Source organism: Tyto alba, unplaced genomic scaffold (assembly GCF_018691265.1).
Source record: "Tyto alba isolate M040663 unplaced genomic scaffold, T.alba_DEE_v4.0 Super-Scaffold_42, whole genome shotgun sequence".
Lineage (NCBI taxonomy): Eukaryota > Metazoa > Chordata > Aves > Strigiformes > Tytonidae > Tyto > Tyto alba.
The window spans coordinates 32066513-32088963 of record NW_024881318.1 but is presented as its reverse complement, the minus strand read 5'-3'; the positions used below and the strand labels follow the sequence as shown (position 1 = coordinate 32088963).

The 22451-nt window shown below is 38.6% G+C and overlaps 1 protein-coding gene across 1 annotated transcript in view; it reads left to right on the top strand.

The window, feature by feature from the left end:
• The window catches only part of MAP1B (microtubule associated protein 1B), a 67992-nt gene that overhangs the window by 4249 nt on the left and 41292 nt on the right, over window positions 1-22451 (top strand). The window contains 1 exon segment of the mRNA XM_033008694.2: window positions 1416-1517. Within this exon segment, the coding sequence (XP_032864585.2) occupies window positions 1416-1517 (102 nt within the window).

Sequence of the window (22451 nt, the reverse complement as noted above, 5' to 3'; positions counted from 1 at the left end):
TTGTTTTTTGGTTGTTGTTGTTTTTTTTCATTTAGTCATCAAGATTTTATGGAAGGAAACTATAAATTTGTCTTTTGGCAGCATTTTTTTTTTTCTTCCCCAGTCAAATTTCAACCCTTAAAAATATAGTTTGAAATAATACATTTTTTGATCATATACATGTCAAGTGTCTTACTTTCTAAGTAGCCAGGGGGAAAAATGGTAGTTTTTAAAAGAAAAAGAAATCAAGCATAACATTTTAAAATATCAAAACTCAGATTTTGATACCTCATAAATAAAAGATCACTTAAATTTTAATTTACAATATGGGATGCTTCAAAGCTTTTGAATGAAGGAGTCAGCACATGAATACTTTGTATTTACATATTAATTTGCAACATGCTAGTTGATGCTGTCTCTTTTTTTTTTTTTCTCAGAGGGACAAGTACAGTGGTCCTTCAAGGTGATTAAAGTGTCCTCTGAATTATTCACTCTTTCAGTTTTGTAAATGTGGTGGTTTGAACCTGGCAGGCCGACAAACACCACACCCTTGATCACCCTCCCCCACCCTGGGGAATGGGGGAGAGAATTGGAGGGGTAAAAGGAGACTTGTAGGTTGAGATTAAAACAGTTAAATCATTTAAATAAAATTAAAATAATAATAATTCTAATAATAATAGTAATAATAGAAAATACAAATGTGTAATGCATGATTGATCACCACCTGCTGACTGATACCCAGCCCCTTTCCAGTTAGCCATCCCAGAGAAACGAGAATCCTGAGATTGCAATTCCAGAAGTAAGAGGGAGTTTCGTGGTCAACTCTCATCCATCTACTGAGCATGACATTACATGATATGGAATATTCTGTTGGCCAATTTGGGCACGTTGGTCCGGCCATGCTCCCTCCCAGCTTTTTGTGTACCTGTGCACGGGTAGGACAGGGGAAGTTGAAAAGTCCTTGATCTCTTAGCAACAGCTGAAAACATCAGTGTATTATCAACATTATTCTCACACCAAAACGCCTACTCGAATCCAAAACAGCACTATTCTAGCTACTAAGAAGACAAAATCAGTTTTATCCTGGTCAAAACTAGAACAGTAAATCAGTGTATTCTTATTTTAAAGTCAATTCAGGGTCATCAGTAGCTTCTTGTAATGTGGCTACTAGGATGTGGAACCAGCAGTTCTAAAGCTGGGGCCTTAAAGGATGATCATCCTTTGGAAAGGTAGATTTCTTCTTGCTTGTGACTGGTTTCTGTCCAGAGCGCTTTCTCAGCACTATTCAAAAAATAGCTGTGTGCCTTGAAAGGAAGAGAGGCAGGGTTTGGAATTTAGAAATATGCAAATAGCATGAATGCAAATGGAGAAATACTCAGTTAAAACTTCCAGTGATCATATATTAAGCTACATGTGTTTTGTATGTTGAATTTTAGGAATCCGATCATGGGACACAAACTTGATTGAATGCAACCTGGATCAAGAACTGAAACTTTTTGTGTCTCGCCATTCAGCTCGATTCTCTCCTGAAGTTCGAGGTAAGTTTTTGCAAGTGTTTTGCAAAAGCTGCTTGTTTTTTTTTGAGGTCAGAATTAATAATCACACTGGAGTTTTATGGCCCACTTTCATTTATGTTTCTTTACAATGAATAATCTGTTTCCTTTATTTCAAAATATGGCTTGGAAATTACAATATTTTTTTCACTTTCTCGCAACTTAACTTTAATAATCAGCCTTTTAGGTTAGCTTCATGTATATCACCATGATAACTTTGGTAGGAGATGTTAGTTTAAGGGCCACATTAAAGTTAGGTAAAACTTACTTTTTGACTAACAGTTTGTTTATGTAGCACCAATCTAGTAGTCCCAGAGACTAAAGCTTCTTTTGGTAGGTAGAGCACATACAAAAAAGAAAATAACCCGAAAGGTTAGCTCTAGAGTTTGATAGAGCCAGAACTAGTGTCACGGCTGTTGCACAAGTGTGGACCAAGCTCTGTGTTTCTTCCCAAAGCACTTGGAATTTTCTTGGTATGAAAAGCCGAGGGATGGAATCTACCTTGATTCACAGAAACTTGCTTTGGCTTGTATGAGGAAATTAGAAATTTACAGGACTCATAAGACTAAATGTCTTTGCTGCCTTTTCTTCAAGCCCATTCTTCCTTTAGAGGATTCATACAATAAAGCAAAACAAAACAAAAAATTCCAATTTTGTGAAATGTAAAAGTTGGTTTTGTTCTGCTTGCATGGGAATCAAGGGTTTGATAAGTTTTCCAACATGTCATTACTTTAACACAAATGTTGGGTGAAATTAATGATGGTTCTCACATGAAACCACATAACCTTATCAAAGGAGCAGAGATTGCTTGCATTGGTGAAATCATGGTGGCCATGTGCACATTGACTAGTAAAACCTAGTAGTGAAGGGTGCTATAAATTTCAGCTTCAGGAACATCTCTTAAGTGTGGTGAAAAAGGGCTGTGAAATGTTGCATTGTGCTACTACATCACATTCCTATGGTCAGTTGCTATACACTGTTGACAAAGAAATCCTGTCTTGCTAACATAACAGCATTGACCTGATGGTTTCCAATAATGTACCAAAATGTCTTATGTAACTAATTCTTCCTCTTGCAGCATAGGTTATAGCAGATTTTGCTGTATCTCCCCGTATCTATAGAGAGAAAAAGATTGACAGAGTTAAGGAAAAAAACTTGAACCTCTATGATTCTTCCCCTGGTTTGAAAACCAACAGAACCAATACAACAATATCCAGTGTGAAGATTTAGAGTCAAGGAATGTAGTTCCTGATTTACATGGAAGTAAACTCAGGCCTACAATACATGTCTTTCATTTCAGTATAAATGTCACGAAGCCAATTCAGCTTCTCAGTGGCACTAGTACCTCTGTTTTATGGAGAGACTATTTCGATAAGTGAAATTAGCAGAATTTATCTTTAAGCAATGCAAGATGCAAGGCACCCCATTTTTAACATGTGTGTGTTTTACTTTAAAGCTTTAAGGAGAAAAAATATCCTGTGGTTGTCCTTTAGTAAAAATATTCCAGTGTGTCTAATATTTTTTGCTGACTTGTTTAGATGATACAACCTGATACCATTGCATGAATTAAAATAAAGCAAATGCTCTGCTTTCATATGATGAATAAAATAAGATTATGCACCCCTTTTTTAAGCAGAAAGATTATAGAATCCTCTAGGAATTTTTCTCTAGGAATTGTATTTTTGGTTGATTTTTTTCTTGTTTGTCTAGACTTGCCTGTTTAGTCTGTCATTGTGTTGAATTACAGCTTAATTGCATGGGACTGGAATTCATCAACATCTCTATGACAAGCAGTAATGAATGTGGTTTTCACCACTGCTCAATCTTTAAACAATAAACTGCCAAATTCTATTTTGAAAGAGCATTAAGGGAGTCTGAAACTTGGATAAAAAGAACATTCAGAAATAAAGCTATCTCTCTTGACCAATTTTGTGTCTAAAATTTTGTGGAGAGGCCCGCTGACACCTCCCGAATCCTGATGCACAGGTCAGAGGATCACTTATTTTAGTTTCTCTCTGTGGTTCTCTGAGGATGAATCTGCATGAGGCTTCTTTGTATCCTCTCTACTGTTTGTTGGGGAGAAGGTTTTTTTTTTTGCCATTTACTAATAAAATTTCAGAAAAGTTTGATTTCTGTTACAACACCCAAATATTGAATTTAGAGTGTTTAACCAATGAATTGGTTAATGTTCATACCAAGAAGATGATTGTGCGTATTCCTTTATGGTCCCAAACTCAGAAACTCTGCAGAATTTGTGTAACTAGGTGACCTTTTGTCCAAGGAAAGTAGTCATCCAAAGTGATAGGGTAGTCTGTGAGATGTAATTAAACAGCCTTTTTTTTAGTTCTTAGAGACTGAACTCTTTGTGTGGCTCACATATAGGGACAGTTTACTCTTGAGGAAGGGTAGAGACATCTAGTGTGTCTGCACAGCTCCTTGTGTAGCCAGGTCTGACTGCTGACTGAAGCCTATTTGATTATAATGTTTAATTATGGTAATTGCAGTGCTGGCTCAGTACATGCTTGTGTGCTTCTCAAAGCAGCTCGAGGATACGCACAGCAGCAATGTGAAGGGTAGGACTCTTTCTCCAAACAGAAGCTTGGAGGAAATGGGGCCAACCCTGTCCCCATGCCATATGCCTGCATTATCAAAGGAGAGACATGCAAGAGGATGTCTGTCAAAGATTTATGTACTTTTGAGGTCTAATCCTTCTCTCTGTGTAGTGAATAGCAATGTACATATTGATACTGCAGGGAGCGTGACTGGATCCCAACACTTTTCCTCTGTTCTTTCCATGGGAATGGATTGTCACAGTGGTATTTGTGTGTCCTATATTCAACTGCTGGGCAATTTGTGGATGATTTATGATTCCTGAAAAACAGGATTCAGAATGGAAATGCCAGCAGATCTCTTTTGATACCTTGTAAAGCAGCTGAGTTAGCAGACTCCTTAATAATACCAAATCTTGCAGAGATGTTGTTGTCAGGTGCTGGTGAAAAATGAGTACCAGAGCTTATTAACTGGTTGCCAAGACAACAGGCAACATGACTTAAAATGGGTACTCCAGTGCTTGTGTCTCTTTTCTCTGTCTTGTACTGATAACTTCCATTTTATGTCAACATCACAAGGACAAAAAATTCAAACAATTAATTGTATGTATGGGCTGGAAAAAGAACTGTGTATCTGTTAGTGAGACGGATCAAGTGGAGGGTCTTGGAAAGAGTTCTGCTGAAATTGCAGCTGTACCTACTAATCTTTTCTTCATTAAAAAAAGAAAAAAGTTTCAGCTGCATAAAACAGCTTCACAAAAGACCGAGTAAATGGGGTTTTGGGGTGGGGGTAGGGCTCAGTGAAGCCATTGTGGGCCCTTCTGCAAGACTTCCACACCTGATGCTTTGTCCCTCACCTTCCACCTGGGGACAGCTGACTGTTGTATTGGTGCGTATTCAAGCCCTTGTCTAGATTAAATCTATTTTATTTAAACAGCTGTTCAGTACCTAGTCACCCATAACCTTCTAAGAAATACCACTCAAACAATGCACTGTGTCTACTTTGTCTTATTGTTATGAAGAACATGTATCTGTGGAAGACGTGTTTCCTATCTGAGTAGTACCAGGAGGTATCCTGTTGCCCATAAGTCAGCAGTTTGTGACTGCATTGGCTTCCTTATCTGTGCACAAGACTTTATTTTTGCCACCCTATCTGTGGCCGGGGGGACCTTGACAAAGTGCAAGACATGTTTGGTGTCCCCTGGGCAGCCACTTGCATCAGCAGCAGCAGTGGGCTTGCATCCTTCAGGCTTCTCAAAGAAGGTCATTGTTCCCTGAAACTGTCATGACCCCAAAAAGCCTTAACAGCTTTCATTCTGAAAGTTACCATTTCAGAAGGTACTGTTTAGGACTCTTAGTATCCTGTAGAGAGTTTTTAGATCTGGGAATTGTGGTCATCAATACCCACAGCTCCATACTTCGCTAGAGTGGTGTATAGTCCCATTGCCTTTGTTAAAGCAGATCTAAACCCATCTTATATCACACCTAGTAGCTTGCAATGCGAGATTGTGGAGTTGCTGACAAAATCTTAAAGGGCGTGGTTTTAGCACTGTTTTACTGAAAACTGCAGTTCATCAAAATTTGTCAAGTAAGAAGATGTAGGTACTGGAGCAAAACCTGTCACTTAAAATGAAAGAAAGATAAAAGAGCCAAGAAGTCAAGACCAGATTTCTCAGCTAGTATCAGAGCACCATCACTAAGTGCCTAGGAATTAATTTTGTTTAAAACCTCAAGTAGTCTGGTATTCACATTTAGGAACATCCTATAAATACGATTCTTCAGCTGTTGGAGACTGTGATAGCTGGAATAGCTATTGAGTGGAGTCATTTCAGCTCTTTATATGTTTGGAGTGGTTAATTTTAGTTGGCTGCCAGACTTGTTTTGTGTCTCGAAGTATTCGTGCTTGAGAAGAAAGAAAATGGAGGCAGAATAGAACTAGAACAGGGAGCTGAGGAGCTGCGCTGCTGCGGCTGCAGAGGGTGTCCCCGCAGGGCGCTGCTGCCGGCGATGCAGGGCTGCGGCCGGGGGGCTGCCCGGCGGCTGGGCACCCCCCCGGGGCAATCGGCTGCGGGGCACGCACCGCACCCCTATCCGCTCTGGAGCTGTTTTTGTGGCGGATGCTAGGATTTAGGTGGTTCAGGAGAGGATTACAATGTAACGGGCTAGATGTTTGGATACATGAATTGTCAAAGCCTTTCTTTCTTAGTACTAATCAAAATTCCAGAAATGGGCTAATAAGTGACTTTATCTTTCTCTAAGTGAATAAATTGTTGCACTTATGTGACAATCATTCTGGCACTGGCTTCCATTTCTGCTTTTATAGGAATGATCTCAAAGAAAATTAGCATGAATTTACATTGCTGCCAAAACACTGGTACCTGCTGATGCTATGCTGTTAACATGAATCAGCAAAATGACTGAGGTTATTTTTAAATGCCTTGTATCACAAGTATATACAGATAGTTCAGTGGTCTTAGAATAGCCCATATTTTATGGGAACACGTTTTTGACCTGTGTGAGGCAGCTACTAAAGTCGTGGGATTAAGTTAGTTGTGAATAATGATAGAATTTTAACTCCATTATGAAATTTGAATCCCCATTCCTCTTTATTAGAATGATAATACAGCATGCCTAATGCTATATTCACAAGGGTTATTTTGTTAAGGGCTATTTAACAAAAACTTACAGAATTATAATTTTTAATTTGTCCCTTATGAGACTTCTCAATCTTTATTTCCTAACATTATATCTATATGGGACGTCTGAAACTGAAGACTTAAACAATATTTTATTTTTGACCCTTGCCCAGTATCATTTACAGGTGACCCTTGCCCAGTATCATTTACAGGTGACCTACCTCTCATTTCTTCCATCATAGATTTATAATAAATATGTAAACAGAACATCATTTCTACTTGTTTCTTTCAGTTTCTGTTTGCCATGGACAACATTTTTCTCAAATATCTGTTTTTCTTAAGTTTGTTAAGACTTACCTTTTTTAATTGCCTGGATTTTCTGTTACTTTCTGGTACAGTTTATCAATCACTTGAGAGAAATATTAAGTATTTTTAATTGGACTTTATAATGAGAGAAGACTTAGTACAAAGGTCACTGCTATATTTGGATTGGATTTTGAATTAGAGGAAATACTGTCTAGTATTTTTAAGGTAGAACAAGGACCAAGTTTTCACACAACAATGAAGAAAGTGAACGTTCTTGCCAGATAAAAATGGTGCTTTATTTGCAGTGAGTTGCCTACCACTGTATTCAGTAATAGGACCAGAACCAGGGAAGAATTGTTGAGACACTCCTTGTCTATAGACTGAGTGGAAAGGGGAGCACAGTTTCATCCCCGCTGCCAACTGCAGAATGAGAGTTGCCACTGTGGCTGCTGCTACCAGCCTTGCAACAGCATGAGGAGCTCCAGCTGTCATCTACCTTGTAGAGACATGCAAGAGATGCATTAGTGTTGGCCACAGATCCAAGTGCTCCTGTCTGTAGACTGCTGGGAGTATCCCATAGTACCTCACAGTCCCTATAGACTAGGTAGGGAAGATACTCACTTTAGTCATCAATAGTCACAAATAGAAAGCTGTATGGTTCTGTAACAGAAGCCCATGCTTTTGCATCAATCACCTAGATGGTCCCACCAAAAAGACATGATGGTCACTTTTGGCCTCTAGTTGCTGGTGGCAATCTGTTCCTGGAATCAAGACAAAAAAACAGTGCTCCTGATGACCAGGGTTTGTACACTGTCCGTGCAGCATAGACTCATAAATGTAAGGACATGACTACTGTGGCTTCTGGCTTTTCTACTGATTGGAATTAGTCTGTTTATGATTCAAAACTAGTTGCTGATACAAGACAAAATTAAGTCTAAAAAAAAGTATTAAAATAATAATTTGGAAACAAATTTGTGTGAATTTCAGCATTATTTTGATGTTGCAATTCTATATGTATTTTTGTACTTGAGAGCTTGTCTATAGTGGTGAGATGAGTCACTGTCCTATGTCCCCATCTCCTACATAATTGTATGTGGGAGATTCTGCCCATCAAAACTCTGGGAAGCTTAGGGTGTTATCTAAAACAAACAAATAAACACACACACACAAAAACCCAAAACAAGCAAGCAAACAAACAGACAAAACTCTCAAAACTCTTCCAGTGAGATAAACCATATTCTTAGGATGTGTAATTTCTGAGTGATTTGAATGAGCTATGGAGACTGGAATTCAACTCCTCCCTGCCAAAGGCAGCCTTTGGAAGCTCTGCCTGTTTTATGGCAGTTCTGTAGCTCTTGTGGAAAAAAGTGATCCCAGCTTCGTCTCCCATGGCCTGAATCACAAATAAGCTCTTCTAGGTCTTGTAAGCTCTTTATGGTGGATTGAGTTGTGTTGTCCATGTCATTGTTGTCCCCTCCCTCACCCCCTGCAAAGAGACTAGAAAGAGAAAAAGAAAGAACACTCATGAATCAAGATAAAGATGATTTAATAGGTGGAGGAAAGAGGGGAAAAAAACAAGAAAAGCAAATCTCTCACCATCTCACACAGGCAGAATAATGCCCAGTCAATCTCTGAACAAGAGCCACCGTGGAAACTAAAAACACCACCTTCTTCCTCTACTCCAGCTTTTGTTGCTGAGCATGTTATTATATGGTGTGGAACATCCCTTTGGCCAGCTTGTGTTAGCTGTCCCATCTTTGTCTCCTTCCAAATTCTTGTCCACCCCCAGCCTACTCACTGATGGGCATAGTGTGTCAGAGGAAAGCCTTGATGCTATGCAGTCACTGCTCAGCAATAGCAAAAGTATTGGTGTGTTATCAACACTTTTCTAGACACAAATTCAAAACACAGCACCTTACTGGCTGCTATGAAGAAATTTAAGTCCACCCCAGTCAGAGCCAGTAAACTCTTCTAGAAGGGGTTGTTTCTTAATATTCGTATGTATATCCATCAACAAGAACAGCACTCCAGTCTTGGATGAGTCCTTTCAAAAGTCCATCAGGAAAGGACTGAAGTTTCCTGGATCACTGCAAGTGTGAGGAATTTGGCATCATGAAAACTGTCCTGGACATATGGGACAGACAAGACAGACTAGAAAAATATTCAAATAGGGAAGAGAGAAGCTTTGCTTTCATCTTTTTGTGTTCAAGACATGGTTTTTTTTTGCTGGCACCATTGTTGAACTTCAGGGAAATAAATATGGGATGAAGCCTGACAGAACCCTAAGAAGAGATCCCAACTAGAGGGGTCTTGCTTCTGTTCTTGGGGCTTTGAAACATTCAGTACACAAACTGGCATGGGCATTTGGCCATGCTTTCTTAACCTCAGACTGTGTTCTGAAGTTTTCTTTGTCTTCCAGAACCTGCACAGAGTTTAGACAAACTGAAAAAAAAAAATGAATAAAAAAATATTTTCCATGGGACCAGTACTTTAAATAGATATAGAATGCAATGCCTTCAAGAGTATCTCTGGATAGGATTTAATGCTTGTCGCAAGCTAATAATTTAATGGCATTTCTCATAATCATTTGTCTAACACTATTGAATTTTTCAAACTTATCATTACTAGCTGCAAAGCTCAGATTCTAAAAGTTCATCAGACTTGGAAGATTTAAATATTTTTCAATACTAATTAGGTTTTTGTACATTTAACATTTCCTAGCAACCTCATAAATTTTAATCTTTCTCTCCACTTTTTCAGTAATAGTATTACAGAATGCCATTTTTTTTACATTTCTATCCACTATATAAAAAAAGCTCGAAATGGTCTTTTGTTTGTTTTTTATTGTGTCCCACAACGTGAATTGCTGGATCAAATGAAAAACATACCGCCTGCCAAAATAACACATGAAAGACATGGAAGTCATCAAAAATAAATCCAAATGAATATGGTATATCATTTAAGTGACTCTAAAAGTAAAGCTGGACTCCTTTGATCATAGCACTGTCTCAACTGCATAAATAGTTTGGCTGCACCAATTGTATTCCTGAAGAGTCCCCAGTGGGAATAGTTGCTCTGCACCTAACAACCCTCTATACCTATTAAATCCTGTAATTACAAGAATTACAATTTATCTCTAGCTTTGGTGGGATAATGTCGTTGTATGTCAAGTAGGGGATTATCATGTGGAAAGAGACCTTGAGACATTGTAATTTTGTATTGAACAGAAGGATCTGATAGTATTAATCTGTTAGAAGGAGCTGCTAAGTGGGGGAAACCCATTTACTGGGCTATGCTAATGGGTGTGGGTCTTCCACACCATTTATAGACAGCAAACACAGGAAAGGAGATGCAAAGCATTCAGATTTCCTTAAACAGTATAGACTTACTATTCAGTCCATTTAACAGTATAATACAATCATGTGTTAGAGCTGTACTTACCTAAAAACGTATAGTTTTGACTTCTGGATTGTTTCGTGGCCTGTGTGCTCCCTTTGTAATTAAATTGGTTTAAACTGAAAGCAAATCCCGGGCCAGGAAATCGGTTTCTTGCAGAAAATCTGGAAGACATTTAGAGATTTATTTTATTTTGCAGGTCACTCTCTCTTATTTTTTCTTTTTTTTTTTTTTTTTTGTTACATATTTGCAGAGTTGTTGATCCTCTAACTTCCAGTCCATTCCTAACTTGAGTCTTTTTCCCTGCTGATGTTGGAGACAGCTGGGCATCTGTTAAATTACCTGTGTCCTCCCATGCTTTTCAGGCCTTCCCAGAGTGCCCTGAGAATCAAATGAGTTTCTAACATAGCCCTTTCTGCTTTCCATGGGTGTAGTACTCAGTGTGTTATGTTCAGCCCAGGGCAACGTTCTGATCCTGGAATGGTAACATTTTCTCCTTGCCTTGACCTGTAGTCACAAGAAAGCAGGGATGACTTTAAAAGAAGGGGCTGTTCTAAAAGCTTTCTTTTGCTATTGGAACTGAAAGAGTGGTGATGCAAGGCAGCTACCCCACCAGCTCCAGATGAGCTGGTACCTCTACCCAGGACAGCGCAGCCCCATGCAGATGTGGCCTCGGACTTCAGCCCCAGGGAGTAGAATGATCTCATCAGTGATGGGCCTCTCAGAAGACCATCAGGAGGGTCTCATCACAGCAGTATTTAGCTTTGTCATAGCTCTGAGTTGGCAGGGCTCTACTGCCATGTTTCAGAGACAGCCTTGGTATCTCTTCAGGGCAGTTTTTTGCATGGACATAGCATAAATCAAAGGCTTTATACAATGATGTCTGAAAATATTTTTTCCATTTTCCTGATTTATTTATTTTTTTTATTTCTTCAGCTTATTTTAAGCATTGTGTCCTATTTCTTTCTGCTTTCCTAAAATGAATGAACCACTAAGTTTTTATATTAGCAAATGTTTTCAAGACTACAGAGAAGCTTGCGTTCATCCTAGTTACTTTTCTTCCTTTCCCCATGCTGTTCCTCCTGCAGTCTTCCTATATGTCACTGTAAGTCATGGTAATTTCATGGTAAAATGTGAATGGCATCTTGTCAGTACTGGCTCTTCCAGGCTTGCTGCCTTTCTCAGAGACACACCACAGCTAGCAACAAAAGCATATTTACTTTTTTTTAAGAGATTATTTTAGAAAAAGCTGTGGTCAGTGATGTCTCTGCTCACAAATGATGTTTTGTAGTTTTTCATTCTACTTCTGGCTTCCCTCTGCTATTAAATATGTTGGAAGCTGCTTCTGGCATTTCCAACATTTTTGTTGCTCTTCTGTTTGAGCAGATAGCTGTCTCTTTGTCAGTGATTGTTACCTTAGTGTAAGTAATGATCAAATTAGATTTGGATTAAAGTCCTTGCTGAACCCCGTCAAATATTACTCCCTGTACTATTCCATGTCTTTAATTTACTTTGTAAATTTGTAATTTACTTGTAAAGATGGGACATTCTCAGAGAACATTGGGTCGGTATTAGACCAACTGTTTTTCATTATGTAGTCTAGGTGACCTGGTTGTTAGCTAGGTGTGGACTGGATGCAATAAGAAATCTCATCAATAATCATTTGGGAAACAAAAAGAGAAGATGTTTTCAAACCAGCAGAGATGTAGCTTACATGGATCTGCCTTGCCACAGTGCTATGACAACAGTTACTGCTTTGTAAGTGGAGTTAAGAGGACAAATATTCTCCACCAAGATGATTATTTGAGATCAAATCACAAATTGGCCACGTAAAGATTGGAATCATGGTTGCTATAGCTGACAGAACAATAACAAACAGATTCACTGCTGAGTTTGATGCTTTTTCAGATTTTAGTGTCAAAGCTTTAAACTCTTAATATTCTCACCGAATATTTAAGCAATTGAGAGTAATTTTTGAGATCATGTGAAATAAGAGGAAGCATAGGAAAGTGCAAGCTATCTATCTCAGTCTTGCAGATCTATTGATATTTTCTCATTATCCCTGATGTCTTTTAAATTGTTACTATTTTCAAACATTATCCTTTTCTGGTACAAAATTAAGTTGTATTAATATACTTCAGGTTCAGAACTCATTCCCACAAAAATTTCTATATAAAATTCAACAGCATATCCTGCAGTTACATCTACTTCATTTAAAAAACTTGAAATGAGCAATTATAAAAAAAAAAAAAAAAAAAAAAACCAAACAAAACCCAAAACCAAACCCCAAAACTCAAGCAAATGACCCACATCATGTTTTCTTACCCTTTCCCTTTTTTGGAAATTGTCAGCCATGGAATTACTCTCCTTCATGCTTTTTTGCCAGTAGATGGCATTCTCAATGCCCATACTCAGTGCTCTGCAGTAAATGAGCACACAGTAAAGTCAGGATGAATACTTTTGTACTGGTCTTAAGTCATAGTACTTAATGTGAGACATATGTTTCTATTTTACTCTGAGATCTTGATTGGAGTTTAAATTTCAAACAATTCAGCTCTGTTGACTTTGAAGGACGAATGCCTCAATGTGAAATGAGCTTGGCAAACTTCAGCTCTCTAATAGTCAACAGAGGAAAAGCAGAGAATAGCTCATGCAGGGCTAGTGCTCTCTCGGTTTGAAGACCACAGATAGTCATCATTTATGAAAATGCTTAGCATTACATTAACTCTGCAGAGTCATAAGGGAGAAAAGCAAAACCACTATAAGTTCAGCAATATTTGTGCGTAAATTAGCACATGCTGTAGATATAGCTGAGGAGATCAGTCCTACACATCATGTATTCTCTGTATTTTCAGAACATCTCTGACAGACCTGAGCTTCCACTGTTTCGAAGCTGCAATATAACCTCACCAAGACATATAGTAGTGCCTCCTCTCCCATGCTGAATTTAGAGCACAGCATGGAATAAAAGACCTGAGACCTAAGCACGTAGACTGACTCACTTGTGAAGTTTAGTATATCTTGGGCTTTTTCCCGTCTCAGTCTGTGCTATGACTGTCCTTTAGGAATATAAGAATACAGCAGTATGTAGTTTGACAAAGTATTTCAGTAATGTCTAATCTAAAAATACTTGAACAAGTGAAATACCAACATGGCCTTTTGCCTTTCTTAGGGATGGGAAAAAAAAAAACCAAAACATGGCTTTCTAAGTGACTGTAGAACACATGATATATCTTAAATCATGAGACCTGAAGTATAGTCCTTAACTTTGCTCCTCAACTACATAAAGACTGACTGCAGCTATCACACTCAGATGCTGTGGACAATACTTGATCTGGATTACTCAGTTGCAGGGACATAATGACATTTAATTCTTTCTGTCTTGCTTCAGCTTCCCATCGAGGACTGCTCTGCCAAGTGTACCAGTAGGGAATCTAACATCAATGATTTATGCAGCACGGTCTTCATTAGAATTCAAAATGAGGCCACCAACTCTCTTCAAATAAGATACCAGCCAGATGTTAGAAAGTAATCGCTAGAGGGATCACTCAACTTGATTTGAAAATAACACTGAAGACGAAAAGCTGAGATTAGCCATTCGCCAATTTGTGTAACTCCTTCAGATTTCTGAGTGTATTTAAAAAAAACCATGTGACTACTATTTAATGAAACTGAACACCTGCATACATCTGCATGGGCAAAACATTTTGATATATGCAAATAATGATAAATGGACATTCAAATACTTTTCAGTTGATTTAATTGTGGGCAAAGTAGCAAGGCTCTGGATGCTTTCTGGGAGCAGCTGTCAGTTACCACTTATTAAAAAAACCCAACCCAAACAACAAGCAAAAATCAAGAATGCCCAAAAATTTAGCCAGCAGTTTATCTTAAATTATGATTAAAACATCACTTAGCTAAAGTTTGCTTTTAACAAGTGTTAATTTTGAGTAATTTTACTGAAAACAGAAGAGTCCCTCCAGATACACCCCATTATATGTTAGGGCAACACTGGAGTGTTGTTGAAGAATTGCAGTTTGTAGATCCCATCTTTAGAAATCTGGAGGGGAATGGTTGTGGGGGGCTGCTGTGTAGTTTGTAACAGGATTCCACATAAAATGAAATGCAACCCTACTGGGTTGCTGTGGCACCACTTAAAATAAAGCCCAGCAATTCTCTCCTATGATTTCCTTGCAAGTCTGGGCGGTGCTGGAATTGGCAATAAATCAACTGACTTCCATTAGACATAAACCTCTGTAGGAGCTGAGCGCCTGTGCAAAGCATAAGCCAAGCTGGTGAAATATTGTCTGCCATCTCTAACAAAGCTCCATGTCAAGTGGGAGTGAAATGCTTTTAAGCACTGCTGTGTGTCTGTGGAAATGCATGCTTCATGATTACCAAAACATTCTTGCCAGCCCTAAATCCAGGAATGTTTACAGGGTAAAAGTTAAAATGCCATGGGAAGATGAAGTAAATGACATTTTTATTACCCCTTGAGTTTGGCTTAGTGAGTGACACAACCTTCAAATCCTGGGGGATGGAAAGTGGCAGGGAGTAGTCTTTTGCCTTTTGTCACCTCTGCTGTGCCATCCCCGCCTCTGCACGGCTGCTTATCTCAGGGCTGAGGGTTAATTAGAAGACTTTGAGGCTGAAGTTGTGGAAGGGAATTTAAATTGCATCTGTATGGATTACAATCTGGTGGAGTTCATTAGCATGCAGGAAGAGTTCATGTGCTTCTCTGCTTCTCTTCCCACAGCTCGCAACGTCCAGGCATTTCCACACTCCAGCAGATCTGTTGTACCTTATGGGCTTGGCCCACATTTTCATATGAGCACGGTTTAATTAGGCAAGGAGAGATTGCTCTGTCTCCAGAATGATCTACAGATATGATAGATCAATATTTATTACAAAGATTCTTCCAAATAAATGTCTGCTCTGTTAGATGGGTTTGCTCATTCAGAGGCCCTAGAGCCATTTAAGAAACAATTAAATCCTCTCTGGTGTGAAGCAGAATATTAAAAAGGATTAAGACTGACAGGCTGTATATTCTCTCTAGCTTCAGCTGCATTCCTATGCCTTTCTTTTCTTATCTGATACATAGGTTTGATAGAGGGAGATGGGTTCAGGGACAGCCTCCCATCCCTTGCAGCAGAGTAGAACGTAAGGGAGGATGTAAAATGGGTCAAGGCATTGGCTAAAAATTATCAAGTCCAAACAGAAATATGTAGCTGTAGAGGAATATATAACCACTCTGCTGGGAAGAACTTTTGAAAGCTCAGTTCCATAAAATTTATCCTGGTTAACCAAATTCAGTGTGAAAGGCAATTATGAAGTGGTCTAGTCTTCTAAACACTCATGTGAACAACCAGGTTTACAGTAGACATCATGCCACATGAGGAGAGCTTCCATGATCAGGACATTGTTGATATTTTTTTTCCTGATTTTTCTTTTTTTTTTTTTTTCAAAATAATTTTAGTGTTCTGTGCAAGGGAAACAGTTGTCCTTTTAGGAAGCGTGTTGGAACAATATGCAAAATCTGTTTATTTGTGAGGATTCACAGATGACCTGAAACAGAAGTCATAAATCAAAACTTTTCTGCAGAAAAAGTCAAGGTGAAAGATGTTGTGATGTCATCTAATAAGAAGAAATTACATAATTTGTACAGAAGACAAATATTTCCCTTTCTAAGTTTTGTGCAATTTGGATTTATTTACAAGGTTGAGTTTGCTACTCATGTTATTGTGCACATTCCTTATATATAACTTTATTTAACATATGTTTATAATACTATATATTATTAATATTCTTGTTCTGAAAATTGCATTTTTCAGAGTAATGTCTTATGAACTACACAGTAATTTAACTTTGTAGAACTGTAGCCAACTAAAAAAAATGCATTAAGGACCACAATCACCAAGTTAAAAAGTATGCTCCAACTAGCAAATACAGCTGATTTGACTAGTTCAGCATAAATAAACCTCTCTTTTCTTTTCTGAAATCTTCAAATATAAACTGAATTTGTAGCAAGAAAAGTCTTGTATCCAAAATTTCTCCTTTTGGAAATCAGTCAGAATTTTGCTCTTGATCCCAGTAAAGGCAGGATCAACCTCAACATTATTTATTATTCCTCTTCTCCCTGGGTAAGTACTTTTTTCTTAAGAAAGAATACATGTGCATTTGCACACCTTAGAACTATCATCAGGAATAGGGCAGTTGATTGATATCTAGTGAAAGTTCTTTTAGTGTAACGCCCTTAGAAAATCAATTGTGCCAGACTTAGAATGTATCACAATTCATATGGAAAAAAGGAAAATAATGCAACTCTACCTATCATACAGGAGAGTGGAAGTTTCCAATGGAAATCTAATGTTGATGTTTACATTTCTTGTCAAGAGAAAATATTAAAACTCTCGGGCTTTTTCTTCCCCCCAAAAGATAAAATTAATTAAATACTGTTATTTTAATCTTTTGAGGGAAAAAATGCAACTATATTGGTATCATGTTCTTTAAACATCCCCCTGCACTGTTTTTTCCAAATGGTGATGATCCTAAAAGTGTACTTGAGTTGTGTTCATTTAAACCTGAGTGGGTTAAATGTCTCACCAATGCCAACACTTTGTCATTCTAATGAGGTATGGTTCATGAGTGTCTGTAATTACACAGCCTGTGTGCAATCAGCAAGATTTCTAAAGAGAGCACACCACATCTAAAATAACATTTTCTCCATTTCATAGTCTAATTTCAACTGACATTTGCCAGCCAGAGCACAAGCTTTCCTCAGGAAGCAGAAGAGTACCTCTGGTCTCCTTTAGACAGAAGAAGGTGAAAAATTAAGTTATTATAAATCTGCTTCTAATTATGTTAATGAAGCGTTACATCATCTAGATCGACCTGATGTAGATCTTAGATATTTCTTTTATTGTTTTAGTAATTTTCTCTATTTGTTATGCATGAAAAATGTTTTTGATAGCATATGTTGATCATACTTGCTAATGAACCAATGCCTACAATTACTGCACTTAAGGATATATCTTCAGAACACACAATGTTAGAGGGTTGATAATGAGCACAACAGTAGCTGAAGACACTGATTAATGTAATCAGGGTTATTTTGCCTGCTGCCAAAGAATAGGAGGATGGATACTGCCACTAGAAAATGCTAGAGCATTTAACCTGTGGGTATGTATTTAGGGAAAGTCAGTTCAGACAGCCCGTTTCAGAACCATTGGTAATACAAAATGTTTTCTCCATTATAAAGGCAGTAAGTATTTACTACCTTGTTCAGATCAATTTATTATGAAGCAGCATGATGCTTTGTACTGTGAATCTTAATAATGCCCAGAGGCTTTCACATGAAAATTGTTCATTTAATTTTCACTGGATTACTTTTCTCATTTAAACTACAATAATAATATAAAATTAAGTGCAGTGCTCGAATAGCTTGCAAGGGTCCTTTCCCAATATTCTCAGTCTGATTTTGAAAGATTAATCTTTTAAAATACAGCTTCAGATTTCAAAGATCAATTTTTTTATTTGTTTGTTATTTTCTGGCCTAATGTGGAAAGCTGAATATTTATTACTAGTTCTCTTTAGTTCAGCCAAAGCATTGTGCTTGTCACCAAAGGATATAGAAGGCCATTTTTTAAGGTAGAACTTGTGTCAACCCATCTGATTGAAAGTAAATGGGTAATAAAACCAACTTGCACTAGGTTAGTGATTTCCGTTGTCGAAAAAAGGGGCCCAGCACAACACTTACGTCTATGTGGTTGGAAACCAGACACATAAAAGACATACTTTGTCACTGAGATGGATATTACTAATGGAATTGCCTGTGAGAGTGCTGTCTGCCAGATGATGAATAGCTCAACACTAGCTCAGCCTCTCGGAGGCTGCAGATACCATCCTCTAAGGCAGAGGGGGAGTGATGTGTTAGTGACAGCAGCTCTCAGGGGAGGAATGATAGGGGCTGAGGAATATATCAAGGGGAAGATCAGTGGTAAACAGACAGACTGGATGGCTTTTACTCACCTTCTATGAAATCTCTGGGTGTTCCCCATGGCTATAAAATAATAAACTAGCAGAAATTTACTATCATTGTATCATTCACTAATACATGGGCTGAAAGAATGTCTGTCAATTCCATTTAGTTTTACTTATATCCAGTCTTCCTGTATTTTCATGTGAAAACACCATCAAGGATTTTTTTGGTTTTGGTGACTGCTGCTAGCAGAAGCCCTGAATAGAGAGAGAGAGAGAGATTTTTTTCCTCCTTTTTCTGCCCTCTAGCATGTTCTTTCCAGCAAAACACCTGCGGTCACCTCCCCATTTGGCAGGGTCTATAGTCTGCTAAGACCTCTTGTGGTACCTGGTCATGTGTCTTCTGAGAGGCTCAAGCATTTAATGAGAATGACCAACCACCTAAAATGGGATTGGCTGGAGACCCCTCAGTTTTCAGAACTACCAGTTGCTTTCTTGCTCTCTCAGTGACAAGTACACATCACAGAAGCCAAAGCTGATGCAGGCATTGAAGTGAGAGCCAAGTTTGCCCACTACTTTTCTGCACTTTCTGATTGACATCATCCAGGAAATATTGCAAAAAAAATTGCTCCCAAATCACTCTGGATATTACAGAAAAGGCTTGGATTTTTTTCTTGTGCCAGCTTTGATTTGAGACAGCTTTTAAAACAAGACCACTCCAAAGTGCTGGACTTGGTACATCCATCCACCCTGTAGCTAGCCCTAGAAGAGAATTGGGCTAATGCTGACTGAAAAAAAAGAGGAGAAGCAGGTGATGAGGAAGACTAGAGGTAACCTTCTTTTCCTGGGTATTACTCAGATGTTCACTGAGCAGGCTTTACTCCTTATTAGGGAAAATGTTTTGTTGGTTATATCAAACTGCAACGTAACTAATACATAATCATAGCATAGTTTGGGCTGGAAGGGACCTTAAAGATCATCTAGTTCCAACCCCGCTGCTGTGGGCAGAGACACCTTCCACTAGATCAGGTTGCTCAAAGCCCTGTCCAACCTGGCCTTGAACATTTGTCTGCATTTATAGAAGAAATAAGAAATATTGTATTCATTTTACTGTTATTTGAAAAAGCTAGTTTTTAAAAAATGTTGAATCTAGACCTTTAAAAAGCCCCTTATTTCCCTCATACCAGCCCAAGAGAAATCTTGCCATTTCCAAAGTAATATATTTTTTACCCTGGAGGCAATATTTATTAATAGCCTATTCTGAAATTCAGACCTGGAAATTGCTTTTGTATTCCCATTAAAAAAAAAAAATCAGTGCAGTACATATTTCATATTACATGTGCTCTTCAAACATTATTTTCAGGTTAATCAGAACAAAAGGAGAATTCTTATATAGCTTAAACCTTTGAAATCTCACCAGGTGAGTGGCTCCTCAGACAAGTCATCAGCACAATAATATTCAAGGGTAGAGATAATTCACTACTATGTTTCTTTATAGGTTGTTGGGTTTGTTTTTTTTTTTTTTTTTGTGATCCAATTCCTTTGCTAACAGTTCCCTTCTGCTGTACTAGCCTGATAATTGGAGATAAATTGCAGCAAATCTTGACATGGTCACATACTTCAGACCTTTAAATGTTTGGTTTAATTATGAAGAAATATGCATTTGTTGATGAAGCAATAATATGCAGAAATAGGGTTTGCATAAACAATGTAAAAGCTAGTCGACACAAGACGCTTTGAAAAATGTTTTTGGTATTAATTTTGCTTTCCCTTCCTCTTTAATGAAACATAAGAGATGGGAAGCCAAGCCTTCCCTTTGTGCCTTATTTAAACAGATTTCCATTCTGAATTTCTATATGAAGAAGGTTTAGAAAATTGTCATTAGTATCAGGGGAACTCAGAATAATCCATGTATTATCAAATATCACTAGTCAGTTTTGCTACAAGCTGTTGTATCTACAGATAGCTCTGCTGGTGTCACACTGGTTATGTGGCCAGTATGGTTATACGGATAATAACATACTGCACAGTAGCAGAAATAAAGGTATATATAGGAGTTGATTCCTCCTGTGCAGCACCCAGGTGTACCCTTGTTCTGGATGCAGGCATCTGGGACACGGGGGGCCTATGGTGTGTGCTTGTCTGCTTGGAAACCATTGACACTCTCAGACTATCAGATCCTTCTCCTGGCAGCTGCCTACTCAATTCCTATTCCATGGAACAGGATCACTAGTCTGCAATGCACTCTGTCTGTATTACCCTTTCTCAACACTTCCTTGGGCTCTCTCATATGTTTCTTATGTTATTCCACTTCCTTTGTGGGTTTCCCACCTACTTAGACTAAGATTGTCAGCATAGGAAATACACAATTATCATAAAAGAAAAAAACACCAGATAATTATAAAAGGCCAGAATTAGATGATTCACAGGAAAATTTTAAGCTGAGGGAGATAATTTTAAATGAGATTTTTTTTTTTCTTTATTTGTAGAAGAAAAGAAAACCAATTTTGGTATTAGAAATGTAACTAAACCCAATGTTTTTGTGAACTTTCATTACTCGTGTAAAAATTGTACAAGGGACTTTTATCTTCCCATGCTTTTTTCTAAGAGAATCAAATTACAACAGTCAAATGATAAACCACTCAAACCCAGTAGCTTATAAAAAAACCTCTGAAAATATCTTATTTGCATCTATACTCCTGGGTCATTTCTCTGATGAGATTGCAACCTAGCTTTGACAGGTATATCATAAAGGACCTTATACTGTCATCTGAATTCTGAGTATAAATATACCTGGATCCCAGGGGGAAATGCAACAAAACAATTTTTTTGTCAGGAAATTACATTATGGTGGTATCTCATTCTGTCAATTTCCTTTGCTAGATCTGATTGCATGGTAAGTTCATACTACAGCTGGAAAGCCTGCTGGCTCCTTCACAGATTGTTGTAGAATTACAGAATCATTTAGGTTGGAAAAGACCTTTAAGATAATCGAGTCCAGACATTAATGTAGCACTGCTAAGTCGATCACTAAACCATGTCCCTAAGTGCCACATCTACACCTCATTTCAATACCTCCAGGGATGCTGACTCAACCACTTCCCTGGGCAATCTTTTCTAATGCTTGACGACCCGTTTGGTGAAGAAGATTTTCCTAATATCTAATCTAAACCTCCACTGGCACAACTTGAGGCTGTTTCCTCTCTCATCCTATCACTTGCTACTTGGGAAAAGAGACTGACACCCACCTCGCTACAGTCTCCTTTCAGGTAGCAGTAGACAGCGATAAGATCTCCCCCCTGCCTCTTTTTCTCCAGGCTAAACAACCCCAGTTCCTTCAGCTGCTCCTCATAAGACTTGTGCTCTGGACCCTTCACCAGCTTTGTTCCTCTTCTCTGGACGCACTCCAGCACCTCAGTGTCTTTCTTACAGTGAGGCCCAAAACTGAGCACAGTATTAGGGGTGGGGCCTCATCAGTGCCAAATACAGGGGGACAATCACTTCCCTAGTCCTGCTGGCCATATGATTTCTGGCACAAGCCATGATGTCATTGGCCTTCTTGGCCACCTGGGCACACTGCCGGCTCGTATTAAACCATCTGTCAACCAACACCCCAAGGTCCTTTTCCAGCCATCCTTCCCCAAGCCTGTAGGGTTGCATGGGGTTGTTGTGACCTGGCACTCAGCCTTGTTGAACCTCACACAATTGGCCTTGGCCCATCAATCCAGCCTGTCCAGATCCCTCTGTAGAGCCTTCCTACCCTCAAGCAGATCAACACTCCCACCCCACTTGGTGTTGCCTGCAAACCTACTGATTGTGCACTCAGCCCCCTCATACGGATCACCAATAAATATATTAAATAGAACTGGCCCCAATACTGAGCCCTGGGGAACACCACTTGTGAGTAGCTGCCAACTGGATTTAACTCTGTTCACCACAACTCTTTGGGCCCACCACCTAGCCATTTTTTTGCCCAGCAAAGTGTATACCTGTCCAAGCCATGAGCAGCCAGTTTCTCCAGGAGAATGCTGTGGGAAAGTGTCAAAGGCCTTACT